Here is a 22,624-nt window from a genome sequence, read left to right as displayed (position 1 = left end):
ATAACCAGATGACTCCTACTTACTCTGCCAATCATAAAGATTTCCTTCCTGAATTATGAAGGCCAAGCACTTGCTGAGTTGCATAAAAGAGAAAACAAAAGGCTAAAGAAGATGAATGTGGAAAAACTAGAACTGGAAATGAGTTAAGTCAGATCTGCCCTAGAAGACCTGAAATTTGAAACTCAGATTATCACCAGGCCCTTGACTAATCAAGAATTTTCTATACGTTTTATATACAATCTGGATTATAATCAAACAGTGTCCTGGGCTTAATCATGTAGTGCAGAGACACCAATACACCCTGGATAGCTTAACAAGTTACACATGCTCTAGAATCCTCATAGCATAAGGTGGAGAAGGAAATGGCACCCACTCCAGTATTCTTGCCTGGAGAATCCCAGGGATGGGGGAGCCTGGTGGGCTGCCGTCTATGGGGTCGCATAGAGTCGGACACGACTGAAGCGACTTAGCAGCAGCAGCAGCATAGCATAAGGATATCGAAGCTCTGTGAAATATATCTAATTTTCGAGACTCTTATTTCCCTCCCTGGCCTCATACAATAGATGTTAGTCAAGGTTCTAACTATCATTTAGTGTCCACAAATACTTTAATACTTGTGAAAGAGATGTTCTGCTGACCATGTAACAATTCAGGCCACTACACAGGTAGCCTCTTCTTATAAAGCAATATACAGATCATCTGATTTACTTTAGACACAAACACATAGCCATTAATTGTCTAGCTATGGTCATAGTACATCAATTTTCCAGAACCTGAAAGCCCAAGCAAACTCTTTTGAAAGGGGGCTTGTTTAATACACATACTTAAAAGGCTTGACACAAAAACTTTGATATCTCCCCACCACCAACTACCCAAAGTATTAGAAAGGATGCAGTTAGCCTCCTGTATCCTAATAGTAGCACACATTAGTTGTTTCAAAGCATGAATACTGTGACATACAAATTATTTATTGCTAATCCTCACGAGAGTTCAACAAGGTATATATTACTACCTTAGTTTTAGAGACGAAGAAACTCCAGTTGGAAATAGCAGGGACTGCATACTGACTCAAAATTATCCAAATTATGATTTTTATATAATAGTCTAAAAGTAGGAAATACAAATTTAAAAGAAACTATTTCCCCTTTTAGAATGGACTAAAACACAACATCAAGCAAATGAAACAAAAACATCATGTTCTTTATTAAAACAACAAGGTTTGAAACTATAATCTTAAGCATTGATAATCACACACGAAAACCAAAATACAAACAAAACAAGAATGTTCAAAGCCTTATATTTGTCATTTTTAAGAAAAATAATTAATCTAGAGAGGGAGAAGAACATTTCATTTTGATGATCATTTTCTGCTTAAATTAGATAGACCCAAACATGACTGGTCGTGCCATTTTGTACTATCACATGTAAGTGACATGGCAAAAGTAAGCTGAAATCACTTCTCAAAAAAATTGAGTAGAAATATTTGGAAGGTTAGCCCTATCTTATCCCTGCAAAAAAAAAAAAAAATGCTTTCTGACAATTTTCTCACCAACTTGTATTTCAAAAATTATATTTCTTCCTTTGGCTGATCCCATAAACCAGGGGTCCCCAACCCCCAGACTGATACTGGTCCATGACCTGTTAGGACCTGGGCCACACAGCAGAAAGTGAGCGACAGGTGAGTCAGCCCCCATGGCTAACATAAACCACCTGAGCTCTGCCTCCCATCGATCAGCAGTGGCATTAGATTCTCGTAGGAGTGAGAACCCTACTGTGAACTGCATGCTCCTTACAAGAGTCATCCCCAAACCATACCCTCCACCTTGGTTTGTGGAAAAATTATGCTCCCTAAGAGTGGTCCCAGAAAGGCTGGGGATTCCTCCCTCTCTAACCCTAAGAACATAATCTGAGATGCTTTAAAAAAAAAAAAAAAAGAAAATACCTTATGCCTATATCCCTTCTCTTTCTGCTTCCCTCTTCTCCTAAGGACAGGTAGCTCTTCAAATTGATGTCTGCCTTCGAACATAACGATTGCTTTTCCAGCCACCCAGGCTCTCTCAGAAGGATCTCCAAAAGCCTCCACGTAGTACTGTCGATAGGGCCTGCGGTTAGAAACTAGATAAAAACAAAAACCACAATGTCATTACTTAAAAAAGAAAAAAAAAAAAAAGACTACTCATCATCAAGGGAACAGCAACATAGCAGTTGCAAAGAAGCCTCTTGTCACTTAAAAGTAACATAAAAAACAAGCTAAAAACCTATAGAAAAAGAAACTTTAAGGTAGGTCAGATAGAAAGTAAAATTTCAATTTATGTGACAAGAAAATGGTTAAGATGTTAATGAAACAATATAATGTTTTGCTCTGGTGATATGCTATCTATTCCAAACCAGAAGTTTTATACCCTCATTACCAGAAATCACAAAGGGCATATAATAAGTTGCAGTATTGTAAAAATGACAATTACCAAGAACTAACCACTAAACAAACATAAAATATTATGCTAAAATATAAGGAGGAAGACATGTTTCCACATATGATGTGCTAACACTTATGGCACAGCTATTTTGGACAAGCTGCTTTTCATGTATTCTTCACAATCAACTCTAAAAAACAAGTGGTATAACCTCCATTTTACAGACAATAATAAATTCAACAACTTCAGAGAGAACAAATTCAGAATGAAACACTGGATTTGCAGAGAAAGTGGGACTTGATAATTCAAACTACAGAAATTTCTGAAAAATAAAGAAAAGGAAATAAAAAACTAAATAACTATTATTAATAAATAAATAACTTAATAAATAAATTATAAATTAAAAACTGCTGGGGAAAAAAAATCCAGTTATTCTACAGTTTCTTCACTGTCCTAAGTTATATGCATGCAATTATCAAAAATCAATACAAATCTCATCCAGAAAAGATTACAATCTAATTTACATAATATATGTACTTCTATACATTTATTTTCTTATCATTTTTCATATCAGTAAAAAAAAATAAGGTCACAAAAGAAATACAGCCAGGGCTACACAGGTAAAATGATTTGTCTCTATTTAAAAAAAGGAAATTGTTTTATATAAAAATTCACTTTAACTCACACTGAATTACAACCTGGTTAAATTTTGTTTTATTGTACATTTTATAAACAAGTTCTATTAAAAAAAAAAACACACACTGAACTCCTTAGTCTCTATCTAGTAAACACTTCAACAGAAACCACCTATAAAGGAAGACTAAATGTACACATACACACACACACACAGGTTCTTAAAGTCAATTTGAAAAGTCATTCTCCCAAAAACAAGTAAACTCAATTAGTACAAACATTTATGATGTGCCAGCATACAGAGAACTGAAAGCACTTGCTACACAGAGAACACCATACAGAGAGGCAAAATACTCACTGTTACAGACAACGGAAAGAATTCACTGCCTGAGAGGTACGAGACACACAGTATAAAGAGAGTAAAACAGCATGCTAATTGATGTAACATGAACACTGTTTTTTTTTAATCTTTGAGTGCATTGCATACACTCAAATTTATCATTTGATGGCATGTATTGGCAATGGCATTTCTTAACATTAAGGTATAATTAGTTTCAGGTATGCAACATAATGATTTGATGTTTATATCAATATAAAAATTTTTTTTCTTGTGATAAGAACTTTCAAGATCTACTCTCTTAGCAAATTTCAAATATACAATGCAGTATCAACTACAGTTGCCACGTTGATATCCATGTGACTTATTTATTTCTTTTATAACTACTACTTTGACCCCCCTTTCACCCATTTTGCCATTCCTGACCCACCCCACCCTGGGCCTCTGACAGCGAGCAACCTATTCTCACGATCTATGAACTTGGTTTCGTTTTCTGGATTTTGGGTTTTTTAGATTCCACATATAAAGGAGTTCATATGGTATTTATATTTCTCTGACGTACTTCACTTAATACAATGCCTGCCAGGTACTTTCATGCTGTCACAAATAGAAAGGGTGCTTTCTTTGGAATGGGTGAATAATATTAAACTGTGTATACATACCACATTTTCTTTATCTGTTCATCTACTGATGGACACTTAGGTTGTTAATATTCTTTTTTTTTTTTAAGTAAAATCATTAATTGGAGGACAAATGGGACACCTGAGTAGAAAATTTTTAAAGGGAGAGAATTGAGGGAAGAATTCCTATAAGAGGGCCCAGAACGCTCAAAGACATAAATGAACAGAACAAATGAAACAGCTACGAACAATAAGTAGCTCAGAACACTAAATCAAAAAGTTGAAGGAAAGGGAAACTACCTGAAGAGGTTGGATGCCATGTTAAGAGTCTGACCATTATCCCATTATTACTGAACTGCATTTAAACGGTAGAACTACAGGTTCAGTTCTGTACCTTAGAAAGATAAATCTCCTTGACCAATGAATATTACATTTAAGAGGAAACAAAAAGGAGACACAGGAGACCAGAAATTACCACTGCTGCTGCTGCTAAGTCGCTTCAGTCGTGTCCGACTCTGTGCGACCCCATAGATGGCAGCCTACCAGGCTCCCTCGTCCCTGGGATTCTCCAGGCAAGATCACTGGAGTGGGTTGCCATTTCCTTCTCCAATGCATGAAAGTGAAAGTGAAGATGCTCAGTCGTGTCCAACTCTCAGCGACCCCGTGGACTGCAGCCCCTAGGCTCCTCCGTCCATGGGATTTTCCAGGCAAGAGTACTGGAATGGGTTGCCACACCACTAGTGTATACTCAGGATGACCAGAACATAAACTAAGGTGGCTGCAGTGGGGGAAAACAAAATTCGAAAGATTTGCTTAAGAAAACAAATGAAAAGGACTAGATATTAATAAAAAGTCAGATAGGGAAGATAGCTGAACACCAATGTTCATAGAAGCATTATTCACAATAACCAAAATGAGAAAACAACCCTCATATCCACTGAAGGATGTAAAGATGAACAAAATGAGGCATATATATATAAATGAAAATCACTGAGTACCTAGAATAGTCAAATTCATAAGAAAAAGTAGAATAGTATTTACCAGGGGCTGAAAGTTTTGTTAAATTAGTAGAGTTTTAGTTTAAGAATATGAAGAAGTGCTAGAGATGGACAGTGCAAATAATTTCACAAAAATGTTAATGTACTTAATGCCACTAAACTATAAACTTATAAAATGGATGAAATGATAAAATTCTGTTATATATGTACACTGTTTACTTAAAAAAAAAAAAAAAACTCAGGTAACAATTGGTGCTAAGGATGTAGAGAGATGAGAATCAAAGAACTGCTGCTTTCAAACTGTGGTACTGGAAAAGACTCTTGAGAGTCCCTTGAACTGCAGGGAGATCAAACAAGTCAATCCTAAAGGAAATCAACCCTGAATATACACTGAAAGGACTGATGCTCAAGCTCCAATACCTTGGCCACCTGATGCAAAGAGCTGACTCACTAGAAAAGACCCTGATGCTGGGAAAGATTGAAGGCAGGAGGAGAAGGGGGGACAGAGGATGAGATGGTTGGATGGCATCACAGACTCAATGGACATGAGTTTGAGCTCTGGGAGACAGTGAAGGACAGGGAAGCCTGGCATGCTGCTGCTGTTCATGGGGTCGGAAAGAGTTAGACATGACTTAGCAAATGAACAACAAAGAGCAATTTTTATAAAAGCAAACGGGGGTGAGGCTCAAGAGGGAGGGGATGTATGTATAGTTAATAGCTGATTCACATTACTGTATAGCAGGAACGAACACGACATTGTAAAGCAATTATCCTCCAAATAATATTTTTTTAAAAAGATACAAAATATAAAATACAGGAAAAGAAACAATAAAAATTTGGCAAAGCTGAAAGTCAGATGGTGACAAGAGTTAAACCAAATGAATGAGAGGTCAGCCTTGAGAAAAGCTAAGAAGTAATCTGATTTACATTTACCCCTAGATTGCTTTGCAACGGGAACTCCAGAAGTGGAAGCACAGAAAAGCATAAAATATAGAAAAACATAAAAACAAGACTGGCTAAAAGTCTATTCAAGATGAAGTGAGAGTATTTCCAGGTCAAGATGAAGAATTGAGTAAGCACTTCTAAATTCACTCCATCTCCTAATCTCCACTAACACTACAATAAAGAGATGTTCAAGGATAGGCTCATTAAGGACAGGAGAATAAGAGGGAACAGGTGAATAAATTATTAGCATGCAGGTATGTTACACAGTTTCCGAAGCTGGGAAACACCTGGATGAGGATTATGTTAACTTACATAAGAGATACTAAAATCTATCAATCAACAGTGAGCATGGACTTCCCTGGTAGTCCAATGGTTAAGAATCTGCCTGCCAATGAAGGGGCCACAAGTTCAATCTCTGGTCTGGGAAGATTCCACATGCCATGGAGCAACTAAACCTGTCTCTAAAGCCGGTGTGCCCTAGAACCCATGCTCTGCAACAAGAGAAGCCACAGAAATGAGAAGCACCCACTCAAAACTAAAGAAAGCCCATGCACAGCAACAAAGACACAGCACATCAATTAATTAATTTTAAAAAAGGAAATTTCTTTTAAAAAAAACAAAAAGTGAGCAAATCCATGAACCAACTACATCAACACACTCATGTGTGCTCTACTCCATGAAGTAGAGCAAAACAAAAAAAATTCAACCAAAAAAAAAAAAAAAAATTAGTTCAATGCAGAAAAGTCAACATGTGAATAAGACTTACAGGAAAATAAAGGAAGGAAACAATCAATGAAAAAATTCAAGAAAATGTTCCAGAACTAAAGAAAACTAACCTTGTAGATCAAAAGGGGCTTACTAAGTACCCATTACAAAGAATGAAAACAGACTCACAGCAAGGTATAGTCTATGAACTATCAGACCAGAAGAGACTACAAGCTTTCAGAGTAAAGGACAAAAACCACATGCAAAAGATCATAAATCAAAATAATCTCAGATTTAATAGAAAACTCTGGAAGCTAAAAGACAATGGAGCAATGCCTTCAAAGAATTGTGAGCAAAAATTATTTCCAGCCTAGTTATTTTATACAGCTCAACTACCAAACAAGTACAGGAAAAGAACAGAAATATGTCCAGATCCCAAAGGTCTCAAAAAACTTTACCTCCGTGCTTCCTTTACAGGAAACTACTTAAGGGCTTACTATGTATTTTATATAATAGTAAGCAAATCAAAAACAAGGAAGAGATGAAATTTGACACAAGAGTATTGAGGGCAATCTCCAAGATGATAGCTCTTCACCAGGCACAGAAGGTAACCCATGTCTACTGAAGGGACAGAAAAAGTTCCAGGTGGTACTTCCTCAAGATGATGAAAAATAACAAATTACTGATGCATCAGTTCATATGGAGAGACAACAGAAATTAGGAGAGATTGACTACCAATAATAAATACATAGAATACTAAGAATTCTTTCCCTTACCAATACACACATACACACACACACTTCAGCCACAATTGTACCATCAAAAAAGATTACCAGTGATCTCCAGCTCCTTATACCTAATGGACTTTTTATCTCATCTCTAGGCACCGTTCAACCAAACTGACCACACTTGCTTTATAAAACAAATCTAGTCACCAATACCATATGCTTCTGGTGTTTCCCTTTTATCTCTGATTTTTTTTCCATCTCTTTTGCACACTCAGTCTCCTCCACACAGACCTCAAATGCTGGCTTCCTCAGAGCCACCTTTTTTTCTCACCATATTATCTTCTCCCAAGGCCAACACATCCATGCTTTCCTCACGGCTTCAAATAATATTAACAAGAAGATGTCACCTCCAAGTTGTAGATGTTCCAGTGCTCTCAGGAAATGGCTACATTTTTACATGCTGGTGTAGCTAAAAACTTGGGGACCATCCTGAGATACAGAAACCTTAGCCTTCATTCTCCCTCACTTCCCATTATCCATCCATTAACAAATCATACACATTTTACTCCCTAAGTAGTCTTCATTTCCTCTTTACCACTATAATCTTGACATAATCACTGTGAAAACCCATTTAATCATCTCCTGTGCCCCCTCCAAATCATTTTCCACACTGCACTAAGTGAACTTGAAAATATATAGATCAGATCACATCTCCCTCTGCTCACAGCATGTTAATGGTACTGTTCTTAGGAAAAAATACAAAATATTAATGAAGTCTACAAAATGCTACATGATCTGAATCACATCTATTTCTCCAGCCTCACGCCGTACCACATTCCATAACTCTATGGGCTGCAGCCCTCACAGGAGCAGAACATATACTACTTTCTGTGCTTGGAACCTTCTTTTCTACTTGCCCTATCACATCTCAGATCAAACATAACTTTACAGCAACACTGGCCCCGACGACCCTACACCACTGGCCCTGACTACCCCGCTCCAAAAGTTCAGGTTAGGTACCTTCACATCATCACCAACATCACTTCACATCATCAGTATTTTTCCTTGAACACACCTCTCTGTTAAGTAATTAGTTATTTCGTCTATTTGGTGGTGCCTTCTCTTTTCACCTGGACTCTAATTATATATAAGGGCAAGCAAAATGCGTTGCCGATGACTAGATCCCAATACCTAGCACAGTACTTCTAGAACATACTGATTACTTGTTGAACAAATGACATCGACCCAACTACTGCACATAAAGGACACCACAATGAGTAAGAAACCAGCAATGTCACAGGCATAGAAGGGCAGAGGGACTAAAAGAATTTTCTACAGAAGAACTTAAATGTCCAAGGAGGTCACAAAGTTAGGTATCATTTTCTTTAAACAGTGAGCTATAAAAGTATTTGGGTACTTCAATACTAGTATTCAAAATATAAAATAAAATCCAGCATACCACTTGTGGTAAATCATCCTACAGATAAAGACATTAAATACAGTTATTGTTTATAACACTGTTTTGTATGCACACAAACACGTGTGTATGTATATGTATAATATTTTCAACCCAAGATTAAAAACAACCTAAACATCCATCAACAGGGAATGGTTATAATCTCCAAGAAGTCAAACAGGTGAAAAAACTGTACCTACAATATGCTACGTTTATGTTAAATAAAAGGAGGATAGGGAGATGAGAATACATAGTTGTATTTACATAAAGCAAGTTTAGAAAGAAACATTAATAACAATTGGCTACTCTCTGAAAAGAGGTAAAGAATCGGACAGATCAGAGATCTTTTTTTTAAACCTTGTGCATATGTTAGTGAAAAAAGTGCAAGTGAAAGTCTCTCAGTCGTGTCTGACTCTTTGCGACCCCATGGACTATACAGTCCACGGAATTCTCCAGCCAGAATACTGGAGTGGGTAGCCGTTCCCTTCTCCAAGGACTCTTCCCAGCCCAGGGATCAAACCCAAGTCTCCTGCATTGCTGGCTGATTCTTTACCAGCTGAGCAACCAGGGAAGCCCCATATGTGTTAGTAACTTAGTCAAAAACTAAAATACATACATTAAAACTACAATAAAATCACAGAATATCTTAATAGGAAACAGGGAGAAGTTAAGACATTAAGATACAAACAGAATAATCAAGTAACAAACAACAGTAACTGAAGAAAATATTTTAAATCAAGATTTTAAAATTCAAGATAATTTATAAGCATTCTTTGTAATTATTTCAGCTTTAAAACTAACAAATGACACAAATCTGAAGACTGAAGTAGAAAAACATAAATATACTGAAAAATGATTCTGAATAATATAAACTTTACACAATAAAGCCTAACATTTTTCTGGCATCTACAGATAGACTAAATGAGAATTTTTAAAATCATAGAGCAAAATAAAACAAACCTTTTTAAAAGAAATCCAAAAGAGGTTAAAATACATAACTATACACTACTGAACTGATCAAAAGTAAATATAAATTGTTACTAAAGGCAACTGCAAGTTTATAATTCCACACTATATTATATAATCATCAGCTGCAAGTTTTACCTTTCATTTTTGAGTGTGTATTAATCAACGGATCAGAACAAATCCTGCAGGGCCACCATGGGCGTCTCTTGAATTTTGCCCAGATGAGATCTCCAACTTCATACTTCAGCGGCGTAGCCTTTTTCTTGGGTTGACACTTTAGACAGACAAAACATGGAGCATCAATAAAAATCAACACTTTTTAAAACAAGTGTTTAAAACATCACCTTCCCACATGCCTTCTGAGACAAAATGACCTAAAGAATACTAAATGAAACACTCCACCTTAACAACAATTACAAAATAAGTAGAACTAAATTATTTTGTCTTAACTGTTTATAACATATTCCAGTTGGTAGTAGCTCTCAATTTATATTTGCTTGACATAAGCAATCTACCTGCATTCTAGGAAAATAAGTATTTTAAATTCTAAAAAACTAAAAACTGAGTAACAGAGAAACAGAATCATCCCAAGGAAAAGATATCTTTGCCTTAGTCCTTGGATCACAATACAACACAGGGTGGAAGCAGGGAGCCCAAGAAAAATGTTAACAATATCAAGAGACTTTGATCCCATTACAGTGTTACATGCCAACTACATCTCAATAAAACTGGAGGGTGGGGAGGATACCGTGGTCCCTTGGGCAAGTGATACTCTCCATTCTTCTCACACATAGACATTTCTGTTAATTAACTAACAATAAAGGGCAAGTGGTTAAGAATTCTCCAGTCATTGCAGGGCATATGGGTTCAATCCCCAGTCCAGAAAAATCCCACAAGCCAGGGAGCAACTAAGCCCATGTAACAGAACTACTGAGCCCAAGTACCACAACTACTGAAACTCACATGCCTACAGCCTGTGCTCTGCAGCAAGAGATGCCACTGCAATGAGAAGCCTATGCAAAGCAAAGGAAGAGCTGCTCCGGCTCACTGCAATTAGAGAAAGCCCAAACTGGAAAATTCTTAAAGAGATGTGAATACCAGACCACCTTACCTGCCTCCTGCGAAATATGTATGCAGGTCAAGGAACAATAGTTAGAACCGGACATGGAACAACAGGAGTATATCAAGACTGCATAATGTCACCCTGCTTATTTAACTTACTTGCAGAGTACACAATGTAAAATGCTGGGCTGGATGAAGCTCAAGTTGGAATTAAGATTGCCAGGAAAAATATCAACAACATCAGATATGCAGATGACATCATTTTAATGGCAGAAAGCAAAGAGGAACTTAAAAAGGCTCTTGATGAAGAAGAAAGAGTGAAAAAGGTGGCTTAAAACTCAACATTCAAAGAAGATCATGGTATCAGGTCCCATCACTTCATGGCCAATAAGTGGGAAAAAAATGGAAACAATGACAGATTTTAATTTCTTGGGCTCCAAAATCACCGTGGATGGTGACTACAGCCATGAAATTAAAAGATGCTTGTGGCTTGGAAGAAAAGCTATGACAAACCTGCTAACTGCTAAGTCACTTCAGTCATGTCCGACTCTGTGCGACCCCATAGACGGCAGCCCACCAGGCTCCCCCGTTCCTGGGATTCTCCAGGCAAGAATACTGGAGTGGGTTGCCATTTCCTTCTCCAATGCATGAAAGTGAAAAGTGAAAGTGAAGTCGCTCAGTCATGTCCGACTCTTAGCGACCCCATGGACTGCGGCCTACCAGGCTCCTCCGTCCATGGGATTTTCCAGACAAGAGTACTGGAGTGGGTTGTCATTGCCTTCTCCAATGACAAACCTAGACAATGTATTAAAAAGAAGAGACATCACTTTGCCAACAAAGGTCTGTATAGTCAAAGCTATGGTGTTTCCTGTAGTCATGTACAGATATGAGAGTTGGACCATAAAGAAGGCTGAACACCAAAAAAAAAAAAAAAATCAGTGCTTTCAAATTGTGGTGCTTGAGAAGACTCTTTAGTCCCCTGGACTGCAAAGAGATCAAACCAATCAACTCTAAAGGAAATCAACCTTGAATATTCACTGGAAGGACAGATGCTAAAGCTCCAATACTTTGGCCATCTGATGCAAAGAACCAACTCACTGGAAAAGCCCTTAATCTTTCCCAGCATCAAGGTCTTTTCCAATGAGTCAGGAAGAGAAAGGATTGAAAAAGGATAAGATGGTTGGATGGCATCACTGACTCAATGCACATGAGTTTGAGCAAACTCCGGGAGATAGTGAAAGACAGGGATGCCTGGAGTGCTACAGTTCATAGGGTCACAAAGAAGTCACACACGACTTGGTGAATGAACAACAACATCATCTTTAACATCCCATCAACAGTACAGGTCTCCTGCCCTGAGAGAAAGATGACTTTGTGTTTACTAGGACTGAGTTTCCCACCTGATAAACCACACAAAGGAGTGGCACATATGCCAAACTGTTTCTAGGTAGCTAAAAACAGCACCTAAGATACTTGGACGAAGGATCTATACATTTACTCCAAGAAGGCAAACAAACAATATGACTTTCCATAAATTCCAAGTCTCAAAAGAGGCTTGATGAGTTCCTGTTTCAGACCTGATTGTCCCTGCTTACTGCCCACAGAAGTACCCACCTGAAATATATTGAGTGTTCAATAAAAATATGCTGAATAGGGTCTTCCCTGGTGGTCCAATAACTAAGACTCTCACTCTCAATGCAAGGGGCCTCAGTTTGACCTCTGGTCAGGGAACTAGATCTCATGTGCTACAACTACGAGTTCAGATGCTGCAACTAAGACCAAGCACAACCAAATAAATAAATAGGAATTAAATGAAATATTTGTGAATGAAAAGAGTGAAATCATTCAAATAAAAATAATGATCAGTAATATCTGGGGCTCAAGGATACCAAAGTACTAGGCTCAATTCCATGATTTGTAAGTTACCATTCAACTGTAAGACTGCATTCAGAGAAAGGTAATTCTCACAGAATACACTTACTAAAAATAGTCTCAGGCATCCCTGGTGGCTCAGTGGCAAAGAATCCACCTGCCAAGGCAGGAGACATGCATTCAATACTTGGTCCAGGAAGATCCCACATGAGAAGGAACAACTGAAGCCTGTGCACCACAACTACTGAGCCTGTGCTCCAGAGCTCAGGAGCCTTGGCTACTGAGCCCATGTGTCACAACTACTGAAGCCCACTCATCAAGCCTGTGTTTTGCAACGAGAGAAGCCACCACAATGAGAAGCCCACACACTTCAACTACAGAGTAGCTCCTGCTCACCACAACTAGAGAAAAGTCTGCACAGCAATCAAAACCCAGCACAGCCAAAAGTAAAATAGTTAAAAATAATACTAATGCCTAGTGTGTCTGTCAGATAGTAGGTGCTTAATAAATTTTTAAAAAACAGTGTCATTAGTTCTTCATGTATATACAGTTACTAGGAACACAGACAGAAGCTACAATGTTTTTTTAAAAAAACTTTTTCAAAAGCACCATGCAAAGGCGCCATTTTTGCCTATTATCATTCTGTAAGTTATTAGGGGAAAAAAAAATTACTTCAAAGCTAGCAATGGCTTCAAAACTTTAAAACCATGATACCAAGATGGGACAGAAAAACAAATCTGGTCTTTCTTGCTGGTCCCATGGTTAAGAACCCACCTGTGAATGCAGGGGACATAGGTTGGATCTCTCTAGGCCAGGAAGATTCCACATGCCATGAAGCAACTAAGCCTGCGACCCCCAACTACTGAGCCAGAGTCCAGAGTACCACAATTCATAAGGCCCACACGCCATAACTACTGAAGCTTGTACACCATGAGCCTGTGCTCCACAACAAGAGAAGCCACCACGAGAAACCCATCATAATGAGGAGCAGCCCCTGCTCACAAATCCCACATGCTGCAACTAAAAATGCCACACAGCCAAATTAATGTTTAAAAGGAAGACAGAAGATCTGGACAGATATTTCTCCAAAGAAGATATACAGCAGGCCAATAGGCACATGAAAATATGCTCAACACTGCTAGTTGTTAGAGGAATGCAAATCAAATATGCAAAGCTATAACAAAGTACCACCTAATGCTGATCAGAATGGCCATCATTGAAAAAATATATATATCTACAAATAATAAATGCTGGAGAGCTGTGGAGAAAAGTGAAAACTGGAAAACACTTCGGAGGTTTCTCAAAAACTAAAAAGTAGAGCTGCCATATGATCCAACAATCCACCTTCTGGGCATTATCCAGAGAAAATTCCAATTGGAAAGATATATGCACCTCATGTTCACAGCAGCACTATTTACAATAGCCAAGACATGAAAGCAACCTGAATGTCCATCAACAGATGAATGGATAAAGATGCAGTATTCATATACAATGTAATTCTGAAAGTGAAAGTGTTAGTCGCTCAGTTGTATCCGACTCCTTGCGACCCCATGGACAGTAGCTCGTCAGGGTCCTCTGTCCATGGGATTTCCCAGGCAAGAGTACTTGAGTGGGTAGCTATTCCCTTCTCTAGGGGATCTTCCCAATGCAGGGACTGAAGCCAAGTCTCCCAAATTGCAGGCAGATCGGCAGATTCTTTACCATCTGAGACATCACGGAAGCACAATAGAATTTCTGCTCAGTCATAACAAGGATGAAGTAATGCTCTTTGCTGGAACATGGATAGAACTAGAGAGTTTAACACTAAGTGAAGTAAACTGGGCTAAGAAAGACAAACAACATATGATATCACTTATATATGGAATCTAAAATGTTACAAATGAACTTATTTACAAAACAGAATCAGACTTAACAGAGTATGAATTTATGGTTACTAAAGGGGGAAAGGAGTATGTCAAGGCTATATATTGTCACCCTGCTTATTTAACTTATATGCAGAGTACATCATGAGAAACGCTGGGCTGGAAGAAGCATAAACTGGAATCAAGATTGCTGGGAGAAATATCAATAACCTCAGATATGCAGATGACATCACCTTTATGGCAGAAAGTGAAGAGGAACTAAAAAGCCTCTTGATGAAAGTGAAAGTGGAGAGTGAAAAAGTTGGCTTAAAGCTCAACATTCAGAAAACTAAGATTATGGCATCTGGTCCCATCACTTCATGGGAAATAGATGTGGAAACAGTGGAAACAGTGTCAGACTTTATTTTTGGGGGCTCCAAAATCACTGCAGATGGTGACTGCAGCCATGAAATTAAAAGACACTTACTCCTTGGAAGGAAAGTTATGACCAACCTAGATAGCATATTCAAAAGCAGAGACATTACTTTGCCAACAAAGGTCCGTCTAGTCAAGGTTATGGTTTTTCCTGTGGTCATGTATGGATGTGAGAGTTGGACTGTGAAGAAAGCTGAGCGCTGAAGAATTGATGCTTTTGAACTGTGGTTTTGGAGAAGACTCTTGAGAGTCCCTTGGATGCAAGGAGATCCAACCAGTCCGTTCTGAAGGAGATCAGCCCTGGGATTTCTTTGGAAGGAATGATGCTAAAGCTGAAACTCCAGTACTTTGGCCACCTCATGCGAAGAGCTGACTCATTGGAAAAGACTGTGATGCTGGGAGGGATTGGGGGCAGGAGGAGAAGGGGACGACAGAGGATGAGATGGCTGGATGGCATCACTGACTCTTTGGACGTGAGTCTGGGTGAACTCCGGGAGCTGGTGATGGACAGGGAGGCCTGGTGTGCTGTGATTCATGGGGTCGCAAAGAGTCGGACATGACTGAGTGACTGAACTGAACTGAAAGGGGAAAAGGGGGGTTGATAAATTAGGGCGTTTGGGATTAGCAAATACAAACTACTATATATAAGGTAGATAAACAAGGTCCCAGTATAAAGCAAAGGGAACTATATCCAATACATTATAACAAACTAAAATGGAAAAGAATCTGAAAGGAGAATGTGTATAACTGAATCACTTTGCTTTACGCCAGAAACTAACGCAATATTGTAAATCAAATGTACTTCAATTTTTTTAAAAAGTTAACAACCAACAAGAGGCCTATTAAACAAATTAGGCAGAAAACAATGAAATACGCAAAGTGCAGATGAAGTTAAGGGATACTGAAAGTGTATTACAAACCTTACGTAAGTTATACCAACTATTTAGAAATTATGCCTGAACTACAATGATGAAAAAAAAAGTCGCTGAGAAACACAAAAGTTTCATTAAACTAAAGGTATCATGGGTGAAGATCTTCATAAACTTGAAACATTAATTTTCTCATTATTTAATTCATTTACCAGGACAACCAAGAAAAAAAAAACAATATGATAACCTACTGGGAAAAAAAGCCTATACAAATACATATTAGTAATGAACAACAACACCCAAATACTAGTGATCTTTTTAAATTAAAAAAAATTGTTTTTAGTTATTTTGGGTTAGCTGCAATATCTTCATCACAGCACATGATCTTAGCCCCTCCAAGAAATATGGGATCTTAGTTCCCAGACTGGGATGGCACATGATTCCCCTGAATTGGAAGGCAGATTCTTAACCACTGGATTGTCAGGGAAATCCCTATAAGTGACCTCAATATATAAAAAATTAGAAACAGGCAAGAATTTCAGACCAAAAACAGGCTTCCAAGCATGAAAATAGAGAAAATAAGGACAAAGGAAAATTAAAGGGGGGAAGGGATATGACTCCTCAGAAGCTTAAAAATACCTCAGATAGAAAGACTCTGGAACAACTCCTTGTAAAAGCCCATAATTCAACTAAAAACCTACATACAAAGCAAAACAAGAAACACAAACATGAATTCCTGACTCCAAAATTCCTGGACAATAGCAACAAAGACTAGAGTGAAGAAGTGTCATCTAAGCTTAGAATGGAGGACAGGCATTATTGCAGAACAGCTCAAGTGGCTCAATGGTAAAGAATTTGTCTACTAAGCAGCAGTCATGGGTTTGATCCCTGGGTCGGAAAGATCCCCTGAAGAAGGAAATGGCAACCCACTCCAGTATTCTTCCCTGGGAAATCCCATGGAAAAGGAGCCTAGCAGCTATAGTCCATGGATTCTCAAAGAGTTGGACACAACTTTAGTGGCTAAACAAAAACCTAAAATATAAGGAAGTGATGTGAAGGCACAGGGAGAATGCTCTCTACAAACCAAGGTTCGACAGAGGCCACCAGACATTAAGAAAGGCATGGGACAGATTCTCACCACCCTCAGAAGGAACCACCCCTTACCAACAATTACTGGACTTCTAAACTCCAAAACTTTCACTTTCCCTTGAATTTCCATCAAGAGATCCAAACCAGAACTATAATGGTTTTCTAAGATGAAACAAGCTCAGGTGGTACAGGCTAAGTTGTGTTCTACCTGAATGCTACCACAGAGTAGATAACCCTTAGATACCAGATTCTTCCCAGGCATACGAAGTAAACTATTCTTCAACCAAATCATACTACAATAGTATCTTTCTTCCCTTTAATTAAAAAAAATTTTGTAGTAAGGATAACTGGGCTTCTCTGGTGACTCAGTGGTAAAGAATCCGCCTGCCAATGCAGGGGACAAGGATTTGATCCCCAATCCAGGAAAATCCCACATGGTGAGGAGAAACTAAGCCTGTTCACCACAACTATTGAGCCTGTGCTCTAGAGCCCAGGAACCACAACTACAGAAGCCCCCGGGCTGCAACTACGGAAGCCTGTTTTCCCTAGAGCCTGTGCTCTGCAACGTGAGGGGTACTGCAGTGAGAAGCCAGAAAGCTACAATTGGAAAGTAGCCCCCACTTGCCACAACTAGAGAAAAGTCCACACAGCAACGAAGATCCAGCACAGCCAAAAGTAAATTAATTAAAAAATAAAAGAAAAACTTAACTGAGATTATCCTCTTAACAAATTTAAAATATAAAACCCATTAGTATTGTATATTGGTATATCAAACAATATCTTCTAAAATAACTTTTTAAGAGTGTACAGTGAGGACTTCCTTGCTAGTCCAGTGTGCTTAACCTGCCAAAATAAAGGATACTGGCTTGAACCCTGGTCCAGGAACTAAGATTGCACCTGCCTCAGGGCAACCAAGCCTGTGCACCACAACTACTGAGCCTGCGCACTCTAGAGCCCGAGCTCCGCAACAAGAGAAGCCACTGTGGTGAGAAGTCCATGCACCACAAACTAGAGAATAGCCCCCGCTTGCCACAATTAGAGAAATAAACAAGAATGTACAGGGATATAGGTCTTAATGTGGGGAGAAACTAACACTGTCATGACAATTATCAGAGGACTCAGTTGTCATTTTAGGTAACAATAACTGCATAAAATTAAACTCACATTAGAAGACAATAGCAATGTGTAAGACAAAATGCATCTCTTTAGATGCTTGATTATTTGATATCTAAAAACTGATTTCGGAGAAGGCAATGGCACCCCACTCCAGTACTCTTGCCTGGAAAATCCCATGGACGGAGGAGCCTGGTAGGCAGCAGTCCATGGGGTCACACAGAGTCGGACATGACTGAGCGACTTCACTTTCACTTTTCACTTTCATGCATTGGAGAAGGAAATGGCAACCCACTCCAGTGTTCTTGCCTGGAGAATCCCAGGGACGGGGGAGCCTGGTAGGCTGCTGTCTATGGGGTCGCACAGAGTTGGACACGACTGAAGTAACTTAGCAGCAGTTCAAACCATCCATTTTGAGAACAACTTCAACTCAAACAGAGTATACATACATAATCCTCTCTCTGGTTTATAAACAAGTAAAAATCATATACCAAAGATCTGTTAGCAGTCTGCTACTGCTTCTATCAGGTTTCCCTGGTGGTTAAGTGGTAATGAATCCACCTACCAATGCAGGAGACATGGGTTTCAATCCCTGTCAGGAAGATCCCCTAGAGAAAGAAATGGTAATACACTCTAGTATTCTTGACTGGGAAATCCATGGACAGAGGAGCCTGATGTGCTAGAGTCCAAGGGGCTCTAAAAAGTCAGATAAGATTTAGCAACTAAACAATAACAACAACTGCTTTTATCAATTCCAAAAGGAGAAAAAAATATGTTTAGTAACTTATTTAAAATACCAAGTTTGGGGACTTCCCTGGAGGTCCAGTGGTTAAAATCCTGTGTTTCCACTGCAAGGGGCAAGGGTTCAATCCCTGAAAACTAAAATCCCCCATGACTCAGGACACAATCCAAAAAAAGCTAAAAAAATATTACAAAATACCAAATTTTAAGTATTATTCTAAAGAATTACATTATACAGGGCTATCTGAATTTTCCTTTGGAATTTCAACTTTTTCCTACCTGTTCCTTTATTCTTTTTTTTTTTTTTTAGTTCTACCAGTTTATTGCTACCAACCCGTGACCCTCCACCCTCATGCACACATGCTCAGTCATGTAACCCCATGGACTGCAGCCTGCTAGGCTCCTCTGTCCATGGACTTTTCCAGGCAAGAATACTGGAGTGGGCTGCCATTTCCTTCTCCATGTTCCTTTATTCTTATGCTGAAAGTAGGTAGTTTCAGTATTTTACAAGTAGGACACCTAAGGTGACAGATTACATAAAACTCACACTGTTGTTCCTTTAAGATACGAATTTTTTGAGTAAATAAAGTAAAAATAATCTTACATTTCTGTAAGTTGGGTGGCTTATAAAGCACTTTCCAATATGATTTCATTATAACATGATAATAGCAAAGCTTATCTTTAAGTCTACAGGTAGTAGACCTCAGAGACTATAGTCACCTTAACGAAAAGGAGACCTCTCACACTATCTGTGTCCAACACTTAGCCCTAGCAGTACTTGGCAAACAGTGGGTGTTCAATAGTTACTGTCTGGCTAATTCCCCAAAATAACTAACATGATATTCTTTATTATTGAAGAAACACTTAAGCATATTATTATTGTTGTTCAGTCACTCAGTCAAGTCCAATTCTTTGTGACCCCACGAACTGTAGCAAAAGAGGCTCCCTCTGTCTACTGAATTTCCCAGCAAGAATACCAAAATGAGTTGCCACTTTCTCCTCCAAGGGATCTTCCTGACCCAGAGATAGAACCCCTGTCACCTGACTCTCCTGCACTGCCGGCAGATTCTTTAAGATGGAGCCACTGGGGGAGCCCCAAATTTCAAGGGACTTCCTTACCAAATCTGCCCTATAAGAAATACCATTGAGGGGCTGTGGTTCAGTGGTTAAGACTCCGCCTGCTCATTTAAAGGACACGGGTTCGATCCCTGGCCTGGGAAGATTCCACATGCCAAGTGACAACTAAGCCCGTGCATCACAACTACTGAGCCAGCTCTCTCTAGAGCCCATGCTCCACGAGAGACATTGTTAATAGAGCAGTATGAGCACAGCCCTTATCAGGCAGCCAGTGCTGTGCCTTATTATTCTGCACCCTATTACTAGGCAACAGTTCTTGCTCAGCCATTGGTCGGTGCTTCGGTGGACCCTGCCCACAAGCAACCATCAATGAGGAACCATCAGGGAAATGATTCAGCCAAGGGTCAGTGGTGTGTGGTGGTCATCAGGTAGAGTGTGAGGTAAGAGTCAGATTCAGGCCTTGTCCTAAAAGGCCTCCAGCTAACTTAGCTTCTAGCCAGCAGGTGAGCTGGAGGCCCCAAGGAACAGACTGGGGACTATGTCCTTCAGGGCTTCAGAGTCCTCACTAAGGCCCTCCACTAGCCTTGGCCCAGGCTTTGAGGAAGTGGTGAACCTCTCCCCCACCCTTGTCATTTGTCTAGGCTGCAGTCAGTGAGACCTGGTCTCCCCTATTTGGGTGGCCTGAGGATACTGAGGGCCATTTGGGTTCGGTGCCTGGCTCCCTCAGTGATGACAGCTGGGCAAGATGTGGGAACCTGGCCCTGAAGGAGCTGCCGACTGAGTTCTGCCTCCTCTTAGTCAGGACTGAAAATAGTCCTGAACATTCATTGGAAGGACTGACATTGAAGCTGAAACTCCAATACTTTGGCCACCTGATGAGAAAAACTGACTCATTGGAAAAGACCCTGATGCTGGGAAAGATTGAAGGCAGGAGGAGAAGGGGACAAGAGAGGATAAGATGGTTGGATGGCATCACCGACTCAATGGACATGAGTTTGAGTAGGCTCTGGGAGCTGGTGATGGACAGGGAGGCCTGGTGTGCAGCAGTCCATGGGGTCACAAAGAGTCGGACACAACTGAGCAACTGAACTGAACTGAGACCTTGGAGAGTACAAGTAGTGCCTTGGTACCTTGCCCTTTCTTGTAAAGACAGAGAATAACATTCATTTGGTAGAGATTTATAGGAACCCTGTTACCTGACCATCACCTGACCTCAAGAACAAAAGATCTAGCACCAAGAAGTTTGAAACAACTAATCACACCCCTCCCCCATCTTTTGCTTTTAAAGGGGCTTGTGATGTAACAGTTATGTGAACCTAGCTGGGATGGCAGGGGGCTTGCTGATAGACTGGATGTGTATGCTAAAACAGAGAACTCAAGGATCACTCCTTTATGCCTTAAATACTGCAAAGATGGAGTTCCCATTTATTAAAATGGAGAAGACTACAGGAAAAGCAGGTTTGGGGAAATACAATCTGGAATTTGGTCTTGAACAAGTATAAAACTCCATGGGACTCCCCTGGAGGTCCAGTGGTTAAGACTCCCCACTTCCCACTTCCACTGCAGAGGGCACAGGTTTGATCCCTGGTTGGGGAACTTGAGTCCCACATGCCTCGGGACAACTAAACCTGCATGCCACAACTGAGTCTGTAAGCTCTAGAGCCCATGCTCCTCAACAAGAGAAGCCTGCACACTAACTAAAGATGTACTTCAAGAGGGTTAAAGTGTATCCCAACCACATCATACATCGAGTAACTGCTAAGGAAAACAACTATACTAAGTATAACAATCTAGCCAGGTACATTTAGGCACAATAAAAAATCAGACACTTTGCTGAACACTTAATTATTTCTGATGTCACAGTAGCTTCCAAGAACAGGGTAGGAGGGTGTTTTTCTCCATAGCATGCATGCAAAAACTGAGGCAGAAATTAATTCATTTACCCAGGTTCACAAAACTATTAATAAAATATCAATGCAGGGATTCAAATCTAACTCCAATAAAAATGCTTTTAACACTGCATCATCTATTTGCTGAAGATAAACCAAAATTTTCTTTACATAAGATTTTACACTTTACAAATAAATTTTCCACACTATTTAAATATATCGTAACCCCCTAACCATTTTAGAAATTCAAATATTCCCCCATCTAGAACAGCTATTGGGTTGACCAAAAGGTTCATTCGGTTTTTCCCATAAAATGGCTCTAGTAGTGCTTAGTTGTCTTTAACTTCCTTCAAAACAATTCTGTTACACTGCATTGTTATAGCTGTCATATCACCATGCATTAAAAAAAAAAAAACTTATCAAGATTGGTGACTTGTTGTGTAGCAATTTAATATTGAAGATGGAAAGAAAAAAGCAACACTTTTGGCACACTATGTTTTATTAAAGAAAGGTAAAATGCAACTCTTCCTCTTGAGAAATTTGTATGCAGGTCAGGAAGCAACAGTTAGAACTGGACATCGAACAACAGACTGGTTCCAAATAGGAAAAGGAGTACGTCAAGGCTGTAGATTGTCACCCTGCTTCTTTAACTTATATGTAGGGTACATCATGAGAAACGCTGGACTGGAAAGAAACACAAGCTGGAATCAAGATTGCCGGGAGAAATATCAACAACCTCAGATATGCGTATGACACCACCCTTATGGCAGAAAGTGAAGAGGAGCTCAAAAGCCTCTTGATGAAAGTGAAAGTGGAGAGTGAAAAAGTTGGCTT

The 22,624-nt window shown here is 39.3% G+C and overlaps 1 protein-coding gene across 10 annotated transcripts in view; it reads right to left on the bottom strand.

Annotated features, from left to right (window-relative positions):
- Positions 1-22,624, bottom strand: part of NSD1 (nuclear receptor binding SET domain protein 1) — a 153,510-nt gene that overhangs the window by 77,569 nt on the left and 53,317 nt on the right. For all 10 annotated transcript variants that reach the window (XM_061423058.1, XM_061423055.1, XM_061423061.1 and 7 more), the window contains 2 exons: positions 9,941-10,076; positions 1,943-2,115 (listed from right to left, as the gene is read on the bottom strand). In XM_061423058.1, the coding sequence (XP_061279042.1) occupies positions 1,943-2,115; positions 9,941-10,076 (309 nt within the window). The remainder of the gene's footprint in view (positions 1-1,942; positions 2,116-9,940; positions 10,077-22,624) is intronic.

The sequence above is a fragment of the Bos javanicus genome, chromosome 7 (assembly GCF_032452875.1).
Source record: "Bos javanicus breed banteng chromosome 7, ARS-OSU_banteng_1.0, whole genome shotgun sequence".
In the NCBI taxonomy this organism is placed as follows: domain Eukaryota; kingdom Metazoa; phylum Chordata; class Mammalia; order Artiodactyla; family Bovidae; genus Bos; species Bos javanicus.
The sequence above is the reverse complement of the archived record's forward strand: the minus strand, read 5'-3'. Positions and strand labels throughout refer to the sequence as shown.